Below are 18,759 nucleotides of genomic sequence, written 5' to 3' on the forward strand. Positions count from 1 at the left end.
AACTTTTATCAATCCAGTGCTTTTTTTTGTCATTTTCAGCACACCATATTTATGCCACTGCTCCTGCTGCCGCCATGATGCAAAATAACACCACTAATGTGTTTCTGAACGGAACATGTCACTTTAAAAAACTCTCAGACAGCACAGTTTACAAAGTAATGTGTACTTTGTGTCAAACAAATTGAAAATATTATCACAGTTATTTTAATTTGAGCTACCACCTACAAGCTAAGCATGCAGGTGCAGCTAATCAGACTGCTGTCAGGGAAGAGACCGCATCACAAGCCTGCAGAGCTCTATTTTGGAGTGTGTGGATTACCACAGACCTCTAACTAAATTGAATAGGTTAACCACAGCAGTTGCTAAATGGGGGGCAACTGACTGCAGGCCAGTCAACATAGTAGAAGACTTAGATCTAAAGGACAGACTGTCCAGGCAGACCGGGATAGCTCCCAGAGTGCTGTGGGCCTCGGACCATGTTGTCTGCACAGGGAGATCTCACATGTCATACCTGTAGCTGTTTACATCCCCCCCTCTGCCGACCCGTCTACGGTGTCCAACGTTCTCAACGCTGCCATAGAAAGACTCCAGACAGACCACCGGAGGGCCCTCTTCCTGATCTCCGGGGACTTCAACCATGTATTTTCTATATAGCTTATTTTGTCTTCTGTACATACTTTTATTATCATTATGTTCATTGTATTTGTATCTATATCTTATTAATTACTTTCTTCTATTAATATTATTTGATATTCTTACTTATTGTGTATAGGAGCAACTGTAATGACGGAATTTCCCCCTGGGATAAATAAAGTATTTCTGATTCTGATTCTGATCATCAGGTTGGCATGTCTTGACCATTACTTTTACTACCTTACTATTGCAGGGAACAATAGCTTCATGCAAAAATGACGTTTATGATTTAGAGAAGGAAATCAAACTGGAACTCCCGAAAAGTGCAAATACGGTAAGTAATCAATATTACCTCCAAGTACATTTCATTGCAATAGTTTGATTCCCAAATCAAGACACTGGTAAGAATTTCTTTGCATTAATGTGGACTTAAAACTGTTTTTAGATGTAAGATAATATAATAAAAAAGGGATTTAAATACAATTTACTGCAATTAACTAGTGACATTCTGTGATAAATCACAATTTAAAAGGATTTGGTTCATGGCTCTTCTCAAAATGCAACTATATTTTACTCACTGAACAGTACACCTTGAATTGGGTAAACTGAACTCTCAGTGTTGAATCCGTGTCCCTTTGCCTCACACATAAATCTACTCTAAGCACATAAAAATAATTAAGGAGTTTATTTACTCTAGGATTAAGGTACACAAGCTGTACTTGTATTTATTGCTCACAATTCTGGGAAAAAAACAGAATGTTCTGTGGTAAACTGAGACTCTTTGTTTTCCCGAGTTTAAGTTTGAATACAAGTTTGAGGAAACAGTAATAAAATGTTCAACAGTGAGAATGTTCAATCAAACTTGAGCAGAATAGTAAACAATAAGTCTGTATGAAAGACACTTTGCTGAAGCTTTCATCATCCGCCAGAGAGAGCCAGAGAAGACAGAGATAAGATTAGAAACGTCTCACCATAAAAATGTTGAATATACGTTGTACATTAAAGCAGTTTTTCAGATAGACTGTGTGTTATTTGTTCAATTTGGATAAAAGGGTGAACATGTAGTGTTTGGCTCACACCAGCTTACCACAGATTTACTGCCATTCACTCCAAGATTTCATGTTTCTTTGACTTAGTGTTTATTTTTCCACTTCCAGAGAGAGTATACATGTTTCCTCTACTTGGTAATCTTAATGCTTTAAATGGAATCTATCAACAAGAGGACACATGACAACATTAAAGCCAGAGAGTGTGACTGTGGTATATGAGAGCGTTAATGCACTTGTGTTTGAGTGTGTGTGTCTCTGTGGGCACATGTTATGGTGATTACACTGTAAGGGGTTTATGCTGATGTTAGAAAGCCACAGAGCCATAATGCACTGTTTCATGATGGGAATGCCCTTTACATCTTAAATTGAAGCCAAAGAGGCCAGACGACACACGGATGCAGGGGGATAGTGCAGAACAAAAACTGGTGAAAAATGGAAGGAAAGAGATAGTAAGAGGGAGAGAGGAGCAAAGGATGAAAAGAAAGAGAGGGAGACGGAAGATTAATTGATGTTAAAGATGCTCTCTGCCCCCTTGCCTTGCTGACTATACTCCTGGGGACCGACCCCTCGCAGCACATAGCTACAGATAAAACACTAAACTCTGTCCTCTGGTGGAGTCTTAGCTTGAGAGAGATCAGAAGAGCAGCATTATCAGCGTCTCGTACCGAGTTCACCCGCATCCTCTTTGAGACACTGAAAGGGAGAAGTGTCAAATCCATCGCAGCCACTCCCATTAAACCACATTAGAATAATTAATGAGCCTTACTTCCTCTCCTGAGTCTATAAACCTGTCCTCAACTCTTCTTATAATGACTGTGAGTTTTATGTGCATGTGTGTGTGTGTAGGTTAGCCTATCAGTAATAATGATTATATACTTATGGTATAAAAGTCAGGAGGAAAAGAGCACATGTTAAATGAAGATTTACCCCCACTTCATCTAGTCTTCCTTTCCCGTTATCAGTGACATTTGTCCTTCTTCATTATCTGTCCACACATTTTTAATGAACAGACTTCAACGTTTGTTCCTCTGTTTCTGGTAAAATATTTTATCTATCCAAGCACTCCTTCCCCCAAACTTTCTCAAGCTGCTTCTCCAGCATCCCTCATACTCTGGCCAGATGGAGATGTGTCCCTCCAGCATGTCCTAGGTAGCCCCCAGGGTCCCTTCCCAATTGGTTGAAGCTTGTATGCCTTTGAGGAGATGCCTTCGAGGCAACTTTAACACAATTCTGAACTGCATTAATTGGCTCCTCTTAAAGCTGAGTGCTTCATACTATCACAGAGGGTGAAACCAAGCAGCTGGTGAGGATGCTTCTCCTGTAGTTTGATCACTATGCAGAGAAGTAAAAATAGTTTTCGGTGCATTATTTGTTCACTGCTGTGATACATAGTGTATAAAACACTGCTACAACACTCTGCCGTCATAGCATGCCCTTATGCTTTGATTTAGGACAGATTAAAGGACTCAAAGACAAAGAAGAGCTTCTTTTAGACGGTGACAGTTTCTCAAAATGTCCTTGTCACATGTCTCAAAGCATTTTTTAAGTTCCCAGTTGTAAACATCTTTTCCCCAAACAACTCAAAATGCTCAAAACACTGCTGTTAAATGCTGCAACTTGCACAAAACTTTAATGTTTGTGTCATCACAAAGTCAATGTGTCAATGAATGAGTCATTCTTATCAAAATGATGCTCCTTTGACATCTTGTAAAACCAGTCTGGTCCAAATGTTTAGATTTTTGTCAGTGACATAGCACTGAATGTATACTTTTGCAAAATAATCACAACTAGCAGCTGGTACCTTGAGTCAATGGTTATTGAAACTGTATAAAGCTGCCCTATTCCACATTTGCAACGAGGACCACGTCTTCAGCAACATGTTAGGCAACTGCCTTGGTAATAAAACACCACTTTTTACTTACTACTCAAAAGGCACAGCACGGATAAATGAAGCTTGAAATGTGGATTGTTTCTGCACAGCAGGATGTGAAGGCTTCATATTCTGGGTTGCAGCACGCAGTTCTCTAAACTTCTGGTTGTAGAATTTGGTGGTGTTGTAAATAGTGGAAGAGATTCGTTGTGCTTGAACTGTGTGTTGCAACATGTTTACAGCATTCTCTACACAACAGAATATTCTGCTGACCATCTAAAACTTCATACTTCAACCATCTCCAAATAGTTGATCCGGGATTTTTCTTACTGACCAGCTCCTCTTTGGCAACCTTTCTCTTGTCTTCATCTGAATCCATGTTGCTGCACACAGGACTTGTTGTTGTGAGTGAGTGGGGGGAGTTTATTTTGAGTTTCAGTTTTACTCAGAGGGTGACAGGGGAAATCAGCAAACTGGCGGCTCCACGGGAGAAAACGTTATTTTAACACTATATAAATGTATTAATGTTAACGATATTGTCTTGATATAGACTTGATATATTGCCCTGTCCTACTATGATAGACTGTTTTTTTCTTAAATTAACTTATGCCATTGGTAATTAAAGTGAAAACTATTCAGACGCTGATTTCGGAAAGTCCTTGCATACAAGCTACACACTGGAAAGCAACAGTCTCTGATTTGCATTTTGCTGTAATTTTTACTGCACTGGTCACCCAACCCAGTGCAGTACAGTAAACAGAGAAGAAACTGTAGCACAACACTTCACTGAAAAAAAAAACATGAGCCCATCAATACCAATAAACTTACAGTGGAAGCAAATCATAGAGCCAATAAACAGCTGTGTACTTGAGGAGTAAAATACAGTTACAGTGCTAGAAATAGATTGGACTTCTTGTTGCTGCTGTCTGTTTGGATGCCAAACAATGAGTCGATCAATTTGGCAGACCTCATGGACCCTCTATACCGCTGTGATTTATGACATGAAGGCTGGTTTTGATAATGGATGGACTGGGTGTAACAATGAAAGAAGAGTAGAGGAACTGAACCACACCAATTTAATCCCCTGCATCTAATCACCTCTAACACATGTTACAATACACATGTGTGCGTTATAGTTAGAGCTGTCTCAGGCTTAGACCAGCTCTTAATAATACTGCTATAGGCTTAGACTGCCTGGGGAAATGACACAATGGGATCCTGTCTTTCCCTCGCTCTCCTTTGTCTGTCTGCCTCTTACTCTAACTCTCCCTGTCCCATTAAAGTTACTAACCATAGACCTTTCTGGAGTCCCTGAGCTCCCTTGTCTTGTAGGTTTCTCTGGACGGCATGCTGCTGTGGACGTTACAGACTCCAGCGGCTACAACTACTACTATCCGTCTCACCACTATCATTTCCAACCCCAACTCGGCAGATGTCTGTCTAACATGAGTCTGGTCGAGGTTTCTGCCTATTAAAGGAAGTTTGTCCTTTAACTGCTTTATCTTGCTAAATGCTGCAAAGTGCTCTGCTCATGGTGGATCAAGATGACATCAGACTGAGTCTTACCCTGTCTTGATGTTGGGTCTTGGTTAATAATTGAATATAGAGTACGGTCTGGACCTGCTCTGTTTGTAAAGTGTCATGAAATAATGTTTGTTGTGATTTGACGCTAAATAAATAAAGATTGATAGATTGATTGAGTATACAAGCCTGGCTTGACCCTTCACCTCTCACCAGACCTCAATGCTCTCCTCTCTTCCCTCCTCTCCTGTGTACCCCAGGGACTAACAGGAGAGGCTGAACCATGTTGAGACACACCCCCTGCTCCTGAAACTTCAGGCTACCAATACATAGTCAGACTATGTTCAGTGATTTGTTTGTATGTAGGGACAAATTGTAAACGGACAGCCTAAAACTTTCTTGGTAAACTCTCTTTGCCTTCCAGGAACAAAAAATAGAAAGTGATGCCTGTGTGCGTGGGTGTATCTGTGTGTGTGTGTGTGTGTGTGTGTGTGTGTGTGTGTGTGTGTGTGTGTGTGTCTGTTCTCACCTCCCTGCAGAGTGTACTCGTTGACAGGGCTGCTATAGACGCCCAGGCCCGCCCCGGTGTACGCAGCCACCTGGATCTGGTATTGTGTCCAGATGATCAGATCTTTCAGCAGACAGTAGTTGGTCTCCGGGCTGCTGATGTTCTTCTCCTGGTAGTCCCCCGGCAGCCCTGCCAGACGGTACCTATAAACACACACATGAACACACATACACAGAAACACTTTTACCCATATTTAAAGTGTCTTTGATCATAAAATAAATCCTGAATTTCGTCTCACAAATGTCTATGCAAATCCAGGAAAAATAAGCTGAATATAGTAGTATAACTGAATGTACTCGTATAAATACTCCCCCCAGGCAAAGAAACCTGACTTAAAGATTTCCCATTTTTTGTGCGGTGTCTCTTGATTCATGTCAGGATCCCTGAAGAGTAAAAACCTTCAGTGCCTTGTAGACATCGCTAAATAGTGCACCTCCAAGGCCTTAGCTTTAGCAGTGGTGATATAAATGTCCACTTAAAACGATATATGACTCCACTAAACAGGAAGTGTAATATCACTCGGGCATTGTACATATCTGATAGAGTAATAATCCACATGTCAGCGTTTTAATACAGTGCCCATTCACTGCAGCTAGAAATTCAGACATTTCCCCGGCTGAGTCAGCGCTCTATCATACATGCATACTATATATATATATCTATACACACATTCACACACACAAACACACACAACAAAGTGAGGGGGCGCTGAGGGCTGACAGGGCATCTCTGTAGTGGAGAGGAGATAACCTCTATTTCTCTCTCTCTACCTGACACGCTGACACTGAGGCTCAGGGAGGGAGAAGGAGAGGTGAAGAAAGGAGGGAGCAAACAGATAAAAGCTCTCTCATATAACGCTGAAATGATACAGTAGAGGTGTATCAGTGTGTCTCTATTTCCCACTGATTTCTCAAGTAGAGTCAGATAACACACTGAATGGGCATAACGATCTGAAAACAATTCTAAGCAAATTCGAGTGAGGCAGCTGATGACAGTTTGATTACACCGTGTGTCACACTAACCGGGGACATCACGGTGAAAAATAACTGACCAAGGGCAGTTAGAGCATTTCATGTCTGTGAGTGAGTGAGTGAGTGAGTGTGAGGTTATGTACCAGATAAAGACACAAAAAAAAGAAAAGGAATGACTCTTTATGAAATGTATTTGAAAAGACATTCTGCAGACTTGAGATGTAGTGAACCATTCTTTGTATCATCCAGTAAACAGACACTATTATGGTTGTGAGGGCTTTAAAATGATGGAAAATAGTGAAAAATGTCCATAATAATATTTAAATGAAAGACTTTGTGTTTAACAGGCCAAATAATCCAAGAAATATATGTATATTCAGTCGAAGTGATATAAAAAAGAAATCTTGATGTATAATCTGCTAACTGTAAATGTTGGGTTTTGTTCTTTCGGATGAGCTGATCATAAAAATTAAGGATTTTTCATTTTCCGGCCTTCAATCAATCACCTTATTCTATAACTGTGTTGATTTCTATTGTAGGACTTATTTGGAAGTTTGTTGAAAACTGAGAGAGAGAGCCAAGCTTTCTAGCATCAGGCATAAGATCCATCTGCACATACAAGGTGATAATGATGATTTAGGGCGTCTGTCAGATGCTTCTCTGGCAGACTCTATTTTTCATACAAAACCAATGCAACTCAGTGTTGTCAGCGCTCAGCATTCTAACCGCAAAACGCCCAAGCTGTCAGCAGTTTTTTTGTCACAGTGTGCTCAGTTAACAATGCTTCAACTTTTGGTTCCCTGCTGCGCTTATCAATCTCACTTCTGCCTCATGGACCAATCAAACCCAAGAAGGGAAAGGACATCTCGTTTCAACTTTGTCAACATCAATGGTAGTGGTCTGTACTGGAGAGAAATTGACAACTTCAAACTTTTTTAAGGTAAAACTCACAGGTCTCGAACTGCTAATTCACAAACTTGATTTTTTTATGTTTGTTTTTATGTTTTCTTTGTAAATTCCACTTAATAAAAGCAAACTGGAAACAGTAGGTGCAGTGGGAAGTGTTCTGAAATTGAGGTTCTGGGCGCTGCCAGTTCCCAATCTTTCCCTACCCCCCCTAAAAAAACGCATTTGGTGGAGACAGGCCCTTGTGCATGGATAATAAGGAGTAACAAAGCGACCAGCCCAGGGTGTGTTAACTATTTTACTGATCATCCAGAGTACAACATTTATTTGCAGAGTGGAAAACAAATCATCAACACCTTTGAGTTATAAGATGTGTGTGTGTGTGTGTGTGTGTGTGTGTGTGTGTGTGTGTGTGTGTGTGTGTGTGTGTGTGTTTTAGCCTACCTGAGTACATATCCTCGAAGGACCCCGTTGAGTTGTGGCTCTGGCGGTGGCTGCCACTGGACCATGATGGACTGGTTTGTCCGCCCACTTGCTACGATATTCTTTGGTGGAGCACTGGGGGCCTCCTCCCTCAGCATCAATCTTAAGCGCACACACGCACACACACATACACACACACACGTACACACACACACGGGACAGAGGAGCGAGAGAGACAAATGAGTCTGATTAAGTTTATTAGGCCTCCTGTAATGAGAGCATCAGTATTGCTGAAGAAGTGAAGGCCCTTTATTCCTGCTGTCCAACACGTCACTTTAACAGACAACCTGCACAGGCGCTGTATATTAGGTCCTAGGGCTGAAAAGGAGTTTTAAGAAGCGAGTAGCTCTATCTTTTCAAGTGTGGGGGTTGGCCTGTCTACAAATAAATGATCATATTTGTCATTGGAGAAACAAAGGATGGATCTCAACTTATTATAGAGTTTCATTTTATAGCTTAAGCAGCTCTGATGAATCTTTATTGAATTCTGGCCTCATCTCTCTAAGCTCTCATCCTTCTGGTGTGTCTTCAAATTTCATTAAGTGCATTTTGCTTTTCATCTCTGACTTTATTTTCCATTTATTAGAAATCAACCACGGCTGCTGCTGATGGAAACGTTTAATGCATCGCTTCCTGTTCGCCTTCATGAACTCGCTGTAAGTTAAGCCACTCGTGTTTTATTATCTGGCAGCTCGGTACTACAAAAAGGCATCTAGAGTCACAGATTACTGCTTATATTCAGTCTCATATCTCTCCTTTTAAGTTGAGGTTTTCTGACTGAAGTCCAGTTATACACCAGAAATCTTTGTTTGGTGATTCATGCCTGACACACTGTCTTTCAGCGAGACAGTTAAATCACCATTTAAAGTTTGAAACGTGTGAAGAGCCCATCTTTTAACTTCCTTCACTCTCTCTGCCCTTTTCACAAACTCTCACCTTACACTCACCCTGTCTTTTGGCCTCAATTATTTCACCCCTCCATCTTTTACTCATCTCCCACTCTTCTCTTCTACTCTGTTACCCCCTTCCCCCTTCCTAAGCTCCACCCATGTTTTAAAGCTCCCGGCCCTCTCATGGTCGGGGAAGCACACAGGCTGAGCTGGTCAGCCTCTGGCTTTACTGTAAGCAGCTCAGCTAACGTAATCAGAGTCATATGGGCTCACACACACATATAAACACACCAAACAAATTCCCCCTAGCTTAAGACACACTGCTACATCCGATGCTCTTTTCCCTTCTGTGGATTATGTCTGCAGATTTACATCCCTTCAACTCTCCCTCGCTTCCCCTCTGTGCCCCATGTCTCGCTGAATGATTCCCTATGAGCTATTGAGCCATTAGCTCTAGTTCGGCTCTCTGTATTTGTGTGTCTGAATCTGACTGTGCTCATAAATGTGTGTGCATACATATTAGTGTGCGTGTTTGTGTGAAAGCAGGGGTGTGAAAGCTGTTAGCCGGAGACTTGCGCAGGCGGATATACAACACAGGCCAGTGGTTTTACAGCTGTGCTTTACTTCCATTAGGTTAGGCAACTGTCAGACAGCACCAGGTGCTGCAGTGATACACATGTACACACACAAACACACACATGGGCTAATGGGCCTTGTGTGAATGAGACAGGCATTAGTGTATCCGTCTGGAAATGAGGTATATATATAATCCTCAAGTATGCCACTGCTTCTGACTGAAATTGATGATGCACATTAATGCATGTACACAAGCTCACGCTGCACAAACAGCCACACTAAACAGATGTGGTCACTCTGATTGACTGCATATGCAACACACACACAAATGCACATTCATACACCTCTCCTCAAAAGCAGAAACTTCTTGGGAACTGCTGTAATTCTCTCCAAACCCATTTCGAGTTAATATTTGATACAGTGGGTTCAGCATTAGGACATCAAGCTCACACAGGAGATTAAAAATACAAACCTCAATCCAACTACTCCTACACCACTACAAATCCACTCAGACACCTAAAAACATTCACACCCTTACATGTGCTGCATAAAAAAATAAAATAAATCAAACATTGCCCAGAACTTTTCCTGAACGCTGTGTGACACACTTTCTCTGTCCCCTGTTATTAAGGAAAAGAGGACAGTTTCTGCAGGATGTGTGTGTTTTCCTGTGTGTGAGTGAAAGCGAGGCAGAGGGGACGTGATTTGTGAGTCTTCATGCTGTGGGAATTAGTAAAAGTTTTTATCTGTGTCATTTGCCACAGTTTAATGCCCACTGGCTTTGTAACCAAGTCCACATGATCCAACTCTTGAATTTAATGATGTTAACTTTGTCCACCTCTTTTTTTTTGCACAAGATAGAAACATTTAGATCCACTTAGAGCAAGAAAATGAGAGAAGTGAGCAGAGGAAACAGAAATAAAAAGAAGATAAGAACAAAACCAGATGTGACGTGATTTGTTAGAAGCCGCCGAATAGATGAGCTTATTTTCCTCTTGTTTGAAACTGTATGTCATGTCTGCTTTAAAAGTTGAGCTGTTTAGCCACAGGGTAAAAGCTGCACTAACAGAGGAGTGTGACACTCTAAAGAGACTCTGTCGGGGAAAGAAAAAATCTTTGAGGATTTTGAATCAACATTGAATCAAAGCTTACTGAGGCACACATCGGCGTATATATGCTTGGTGTTTGTCACTTCAATAAAAACAGATCTGTTGTCACATTACCTGTCAGTGACTGTTTCACTATCAGAACAGTGCTTCAAAATAAATACACATGTAAGTTGTTTTGTGTTGTTGTGATGCTCGGTCAAAATGGATGTCATTGGTGTGTAGGTAGAACATGACAAAATTACAGGCAGCATAAAGACACTGACGTAAACATACAGAGCTATATGAAGACAGGTTGAATCAAACATTGGCTGACTCTTGTGTTATAACTAGTGTTGTAGTCAAGACCAAGACATGTCTGAGACCAGAGTGCACCAAGACCAAGACAAGACCAAGACATTTAGGGATCAAGACTGAGTCAACACCAAAACCAAGGCAGGGCAAGACAGCGACAAGACCAAGACCATATATATCAATGAAAAATCATGATGAGAGTAAACAAAATAAAAGACTTCGATTTATTTATTTAAGTTTGCTTTGAATACAATCAAAAGCAACAAACAAGGTTTGTTTTTTTCTTTGTTGCCTTTCTTTTGACGCGCTGTGAGATACTTTTGACTCCATAAGTTTCATTTTGGTCTTCATAAGTTTAACTTTCGCTTTAGATTGGAGTTAAAATTGTGTTTTCTGTTGCCTGTGATCTCAAGAGACACAGTAAAGAATTGCGGTAGTTATAACTTATAACTACAGCAATTCTTTACTTTGATTCTCTTTATATATTTGGTATATTTCTTTCATGGAGGCTACACGGTGCTGCAGTGGTTAATGCTGTTGCCACACAGCAAGACGGTTCCTGGTTCGAATCCCTGGTTGGGCAGGAGCCTTTCTGTGTGGAGTGTCATGTCTCGTTGTTTGTGTTAAGTTGCACCTTTTACCTCAGTCTTGTCTTTCATGTTTGTCATGTCCGCATTTATTTTGTAGTCACATCTCTCCTCTCGTTTCAGGCAACTTCACTTCCTGCCTTGGTGTTTCTCCTCTGTGGTGTTTGCGGTCCCCGCCCCTCATTGTTTCCACCTGTGTCCCATTACCTCATGTATAAAGTCTGCGACTCCCTTTGTTTTGTGTCAGATCGTCGTGTCATGTACTGAGTCCGTGTGTCTCGTTCAAGTTGTCAAACCGTGTTCCCAGTCCGTCAAGTTTGTATCTTTACCAGCGCTGCTGTTATTTTTTGTTCCTGTTTTTGTATTACCAGCGTTGCTGTGATTTTTTGTTCTTCCCCATTCTATTAAAGGGTTACAAGTTATATGAATCAAGCGTTTGGGTAATTTTGAGCCGATCTTGTCATGGTGTTTGCCTGTTCAGTCCAAAAACATGCACACCAGGTTCATTGGTGACTCTAAATTACCTGTAGGTGTGAGTGTGTGCGTGAATGGTTGTCTGTCTCTATGTGTTAGCCCTGTGATAGACTGGCAACATATCTAAGATGTACCCCACCTTGCACCCAATTACAACTGGGATAGGCTCCAGTCCCTCAAAAACCCAGAAGGGAAAAGTTGTTACAGATAATGGATGGATGGATATTCCTTCACATTCAAAATAATAATAATACTAGCAATCTAGCTAAACCTGACACTGACCCTCAAAGTCACAAGCATCAAACACAAGGTCTCTCATTTCATCCACTTGGCTAATTTAAGACTGATTGGTGCAGTCACAAACAAAGAGTAATCACTGGCTGAGAGTGCTTGTTATAGCTGATTACTCTTTGTGAAGCTAAAAATAAATAACAACATATTTGCAGAAGCTAGAGCTCAGGGTTACCCAGGGGGTCCTTTCTAGTAAAAAGGTTAATGTGGACGTGTTGTCTGGTAAATTGCAGAGTAAGAACCGTGTTACCCGCTTGGTTAGTTTGTCCACCCTGAGACAAGAGTATCTGACCATCAATTAAATGGGTTGTTATGAAAAACACTCATGTCGCCCTCAGGGTGTAGTGGCATTACTCTACACAATTCAATGTGTGAGCTAATTAACACATTTCAACATGCTGGACTTCACAGGTGAACGTGACAAACATTCGGTCTGCTTCTCATCAATGTGCTGCCGTGTCTGTACTGAGAATTAATTAAAGGGGCGCCATTGGCCTGGCAGTCTAAGTGCTTGCCCCAGATACAGAGGCTACAGTCCTGTTGCAGCAGTCACAGGTTCGACTCCCGGCCTCTACCATTCGTTAGCATGTCTTCCCCCACTCTCTACTCCCCACTTTTCCTGTTTCTTTTAAGCTTTCCTATCCAATAAAGGCAAAAATGCCAAAAATCATAACTTAAAGAATGAATTAAATGAAACAATTATTTGTATTGTATATATATTTAACCGTTCTAACAGTTGCTGAGATGAGTCTGATTCATACTGAACTTACACCACTGATATCTGTGCAGCTTTCTGAAGCTTGTTATCTCCTCTTCTAAAATGTCTAACTAATGGGGTCCATGTTGCATGTTTTAACACTCCAATAACTGTTATCTGTCTGTTAAATAATTGAGTCTTGGCTTTATCTCCTGGTACATTTTCTGTGTGTTGATAGCCACAGAAAACACTGAGCGTGTAGAGTAAATGCTTGTTATCCCTCCTGTTTTACTGGACAAACAATTAGCTCTTCCTAATCCGTCAGATTTGGTCTCAGACAAAGCCTTCTCTCTGTAATTCTGTTGGGTATTTTGCTCTGTAGTATGGAGTAAATAAATCTCTTCCAATGTTTGAGAATAGCTGTCACCAGTTAAACACAGACATATAATTCAAGACTTAAACGTTGGCAGTCATAAAAGAAATCTCCTGTAAATCTTTAAATCTCCTTATAAAGCTTCTAACGGCTTAATTTTAAGGCCGATGTGTTCTCGTTCTTTCTGAACCGCTGGAAGAAAGTAAGAGCAAAGCAAAATGAGACGGATGCTTTTAAGTTCTGAGGATGCCTCGAGTTCAAGGCTTTTATGAATAATCTGCCTTTGGACTGTTAATGCTTTCTCTTAAAAGATGTTAATGGCGTGAGTGTGGGTCATAAAGGAATAACTCTGCTTTGTGTGTGTGTGTGTGTGTGTGTGTGTGTGTGTGTGTGTGTGTGTGTGTTGGTGTCACGCCAGATGGTATAATTATATTATTGTAGAGTTGTTGCTTTTAGAGGGAATTTATTAAAGCTTTGATCCATTCATAGAAACACTCTCTATGCATGTCCATCTCCAAGGACTCCTTTTTCTGCTGCCTGTGTGCTTTTCTAAGAGGATGTTAAAAATGTTGAGGAGCAAAGATGATAGAATTAAAAATGTTGGAATAAATGCTGTCATGATAACGATCCTGGTCAGAATGAGGAGGAAAGGGCAGAGCAGAGGCAGCTGGAAGTTCAAATTTTAATAAAGGCTTTTTGTCATCAATATTACAAACTCTGTCTCCCTCCATGCCTCCAGTCTCATTCTCTGAGCACATAACAGCATTTTGTCTTCCCTCTCATTTGACGCTCCAAGTTTCTGCAGGACATTTTCCTCACAATGCCTCCCTTTCCCTGTGTGTGAAGTGCAGCACATGCCTGGCACCAGTGACTGCCTGTGTGTGTGTGTGTGTGTGTGTGTGTGTGTGTGTGTGTGTGTGTGTGTGTGTGTGTGTGTGTGTGTGTGTGTTATCCAGGCAAACATCCAGCAGATGAATAGCAAAGAGCCGGCGTTTACGTATGAGACAAACACTGAAGTAGAAACGTATCCATCTGCTCTAATACACTGACCAGTGATGACTTGTCTGTCTGCCAGTGAGCATCAATCCAATCTATTCTCCAGTGTCTCTTACATGCCTCTTACCAGCTTCTGACTATGAACAAGGCTTGACATGTACAATACATGCAGGGGAAAAAAGAAGTGAGGAACAGGAAGGAGAGGAATAATGGTAGGCAGAAAGCAGGAGAGGATAAGTGAGGAAGATTTTGAATCAAAGGTATAAAAAAAAAAGCAGAGAAAATAGAAGAAGACTGGAGAGTGTAATTTGAGGTGTGTGGATGTGTGATGCAGCATTCACAGCTGCTGATGTAGCACAGAGTCGATTTGGCAGCACAACAACTGGCATCTGGCTATGGTCACCGTCCAGAGCCAGAGGAAAACAATTTGGAAGTGTGTGTGTCTGCTCTATAATGTACGGACACATCTGTTGTATTGTGAGAGTGCGTTTATTCTGGAGCAGCATTGTTAAGAGGCCTGCCACGCCTCCTCCTACCCTCTCTTAATGTATCCAGTTCCATCAGTGTTGGTGCATCATAATTATCCCCTTTAGTGTTTCCTCTTGTGATAAACACAAACAATATGTGCACACAAACTCACACCTGCACAACAATACACAACATGAGCACACACTTACACACAGTTATTAGTTATGTTATCGGTACCAGTGCTGTTATTTGTTCAGCTTATGAATCCAGTTCTTTATCAATTCCCTTATCAATCTTTGTGGATTATCTGTGTGGTAAAAAGTAGGTCTATACAGGTTTTCTATGTCAACATAGGACATATACGTATCTTCACTTCTCTGCTGGTGACCGGTGTTCTGGTTTGAAGAGTGACCTTGTTAACTGGCGACTTTCAGCCAAATGTATCAGTGGTTGTTGCTAGAAAAATGCATTCAAGTTTAGTGTTTTGTGTAAAAGTATACTCATGAGATATAAAGTGTATGAGCCATTTCAGCTACGTTGTTTTTGTTTATTGTTTTGTCACTCGCACAATCACCACAAGGGGAACTTCAGGTAAACGGGCAGGTAGATGCTACAAAAGGGGCACAGGCGAAGCAGTGTTATTGGGAACAGGAAGAGCACAAGGTTTTTACCACTCGTCTTAGACACCACGGTTACCCTTTTCACACATATCACCTGCAAAGTAAGTTGTCTTTACCTGTTTATCATTTGGATCAATAAACGTCAAGAAATAGCGCAACAATAACCTCAGATTGGACATTGGATTCTTTTTGAAGCGCGTCAAAAACACCTCACTCCCGCACCCAGTGACTAAAATCAGGTCAGAACAGTCACTACATAAAGTAATCCTTAAATAAAAACCTAAAGGAATCTGAGAGAGACACATTTGGCTAAAAGTTGCCAGTTAACAGTCACCCTTTCAACCAAAACACTGGCGATGCAGAGCGGCAAACACACGACACTCCTGATATCTAATACCATGCTGCATTGACAAATGTGTCAGCATGTTTCTGGTGTTTCCATCCTTGTTTGAAATCACACAGCCACAGACATTGGGCTGGTGCAACATTGCATGTTGCGCTGTTAGTGTAATTTTGCGTAAAAGTAAGCCAAACTTAAAACCACTTCTGTCTCCTGTCCGCCGTGATCACTTCCCTGACTCTATGCTGACATCTTCTTGCGATGCGTGACAACATTTATTTTGCAAGGCACGTAGAAGTCTGTGGACGGCATCGATAAGGGAACCGTAAACAGAAAGGAAAATGATGTCGATGGCTCAAACTAGTTGGAACTAGCTCTTAAAAAGAACCTTCCTTAGCAGGGGGAGTAAATTGATTGTTTTGGTGTTTAGCTCACTATGAGCTATGTAGGCAGATTTGCAGGGAAATACACACATGTCTACAAACACACACATAGACATCCACAGTGCGTTTAAGATGAGTAAGAGTCGCTCATTTCAAAGGAAATGGATTCCAAACAACAAGGCCTGCACGCCTTGTGAAAATCAATCCCTGTTTCTGGATCCTGTGTCACCATCCATGCTTATGTTACACACATATACAGACACACGCACACACACTCTCTTAGATACACAAATTAGAGTGTGGGTGTGCACACACTGTGCCTTTTGAATTGCACAAAAGCTCCAGTTTATTCTTACCCAGTTTGTGTGAGTCAGTGTGACCAAGTGTGTTTCACAGCGAAGGAACGGGCTAAAATATTCTGTATTTTTCACACATCATCGTGTGTTCTACATAAAAAAGTAGTTTCATGCTTTTTAGACAACATCAGTGAGATAATAGTGAGTCTCACAAGAGGAAACTTCATGCATACCAAAGCGAGCGGCAGTGGAGTTTGTGTCCCATATTAAGGTCGTAGACAAAATGTATTTCTGAGTGCCTATGTTGTACTCTTACCTCTGCGTCTCACCGCTGTACTGACCCCTGCCCACTTGATTGACAGCACAGAGTCTGAACTGATAGGTCCGGGCAGGTGTGAGCCCGCCCACCGACATCTCGGTCACCACAGGATCGACCTCTGATAGGTAGACCTTCCACGGTGAGTCTAGACAGAAGACACAGAGATTAGAAGCTGATGATATCTGGCTGAGGCAGAACAAACAGAGACATGGGGACACTTAGGACCAAAATATAGAAAGGAAAGAAAGGAAGAATAGATAAAAAGGAGCAAAGGAGGGGGACTGAGTGAGCGGAGAGAATTGTGAAGGACCACAGGATGCAACATGAAAGAAAGCTTTGAGGAAAAGTATTTAGAAAGAGACAGAAACGTTCCGGTAAATTGATGTTATCTTATCTTCAAGTCTTTCTCTGAAGACACCACAGTCTGATGCACAATTATCATCCCACCAGCCAAATGTGCAGCTGTGTCAGTGAGAAGAGTAGTGTGTGTCCCATTAAAAAAAGCCCAGCGAGTAAGTTAGAGCAATTGTCTGACATAAAAATACATTCTCTTTTTATAATGGCTCATTCTTTCTGAAATAAAATCCAACACATCACATAAACACGCGCCCACAGCTGGTAATCAGTGAGCACAAAACTGTTGTCCATTCTTCACTGCTGGGATTCAGAAACCAGCCAGACGTTTGGAGTATTTTTCTATCATTAGTTTGGCTTATCTTTGCAGATGCAATAAAACAGCTGCCGAAACAGTGGAAGCTGAAAACTTTGAGTCATTCTCCTGCTGTTGCCCTAAAAGTGATCAGAATAAGTATTGATAAAACTGCCAAACTGCTTTAAAGGTGACATATCATGCAAAATGGACTTTTTAATGGTTCTCTACCTGAAATATGTGTCCCTGGCATGTCTATGAACCGCCCGAGAATGAAAATAATCCATTCTGCCCCTGTTTTGATTTCTACACCTTTCTATAAATGTGTGTGAAACGAGCCGTTTCAGACTTCCGTGTTTTGTTACGTAACAACAATATCCGGTCTGTCACGGAGTCAGAGCTCGGAGCTTGTGCAGCCCATGGACTGTATAAAATAATACTGAATCCCTCCCCCGTTTTTCATTACCTGCACACGTGTGCTAACAAGGAGCTTAGGAAGGAGGCATGCTAGTTGTAGGCTGTCTTAATAAACACAAAGGTCGGTTTTACCCCCCACGTCTGCAGATTTGAAGATCTAGTCAGTGGATGATTTATATTTGTCATGGAAAAGTGCTAGCACTAATTAGCATAGCCACATAGCTACATGTTCATAGCTGTAGCTGTAGCTGTGTACCAAGACACACTGACAAATAAAACAACAAGAAACACTAAATCTGTGACCAATCCTTTAGAAAGGTCCCGCTGCCTTTCTGGTAGAGGTTGGTTTTACTCCCCACGTCTGCAGATTTGAAGATCTAGTGGATGATTTTTATTTATCATGGATAAGTGTTAGCGCTAGTTAGCATAGCCACATAGCTACATGTTCGTAGCTGTGTATCAAGACACACGTCTGCATACTGATAAATAAAACAACAAGAAACACTAAATCTGTGACCAATCCTTCAGAAAGGTCCTGCTACAGGCGCCTCTCCGTCAGGATCAGATTCTGGATCAGATTCAGAGGGTTGAAGTAATGTGATCTCTGAGCAGCCGTGTATATTCAGCCAACATGTAAACATTAGATCAACGTGCCGGAGAGCCGAGGGCACATCCACTTCCTGAGGGGGCGTGGTCAGAGGGAAAACAGAGTGTTCTGAGGAGGACTGATGAAGAGGGATTTTCAGGCAGGCCAAAATCTGATTTCAAAGTGTTTTTTTGAGCATAAACTTTACATACATGTTTTGGGGACCTCTTAGACCAATATATATTGATGAAAAAAGCGTGATATGTCACCTTTAACGTTTCAAATGCGTCCATCAGTCCGGCTTCTACTGTGCTAAGTGCTTGGCTCTGCTTGTAACATTCACCAATCCTCGTCCCCTTAGCTCACAGCGGGAGAAAGAGTGACTGTAGAGCTCCC

General features: G+C 41.4%; 1 protein-coding gene across 1 annotated transcript in view; it reads right to left on the reverse strand.

The window, feature by feature from the left end:
• The window catches only part of sdk1b (sidekick cell adhesion molecule 1b), a 286,495-nt gene that overhangs the window by 66,123 nt on the left and 201,613 nt on the right, over positions 1–18,759 (reverse strand). Inside the window, 3 exon segments of the mRNA XM_034688533.1 lie at positions 5,603–5,784; positions 7,963–8,103; positions 16,709–16,856. Coding sequence (XP_034544424.1) covers positions 5,603–5,784; positions 7,963–8,103; positions 16,709–16,856 — 471 coding nt within the window.

This window comes from Notolabrus celidotus, chromosome 7, assembly GCF_009762535.1.
Source record: "Notolabrus celidotus isolate fNotCel1 chromosome 7, fNotCel1.pri, whole genome shotgun sequence".
NCBI classification, from domain to species: Eukaryota; Metazoa; Chordata; class Actinopteri; order Labriformes; family Labridae; genus Notolabrus; species Notolabrus celidotus.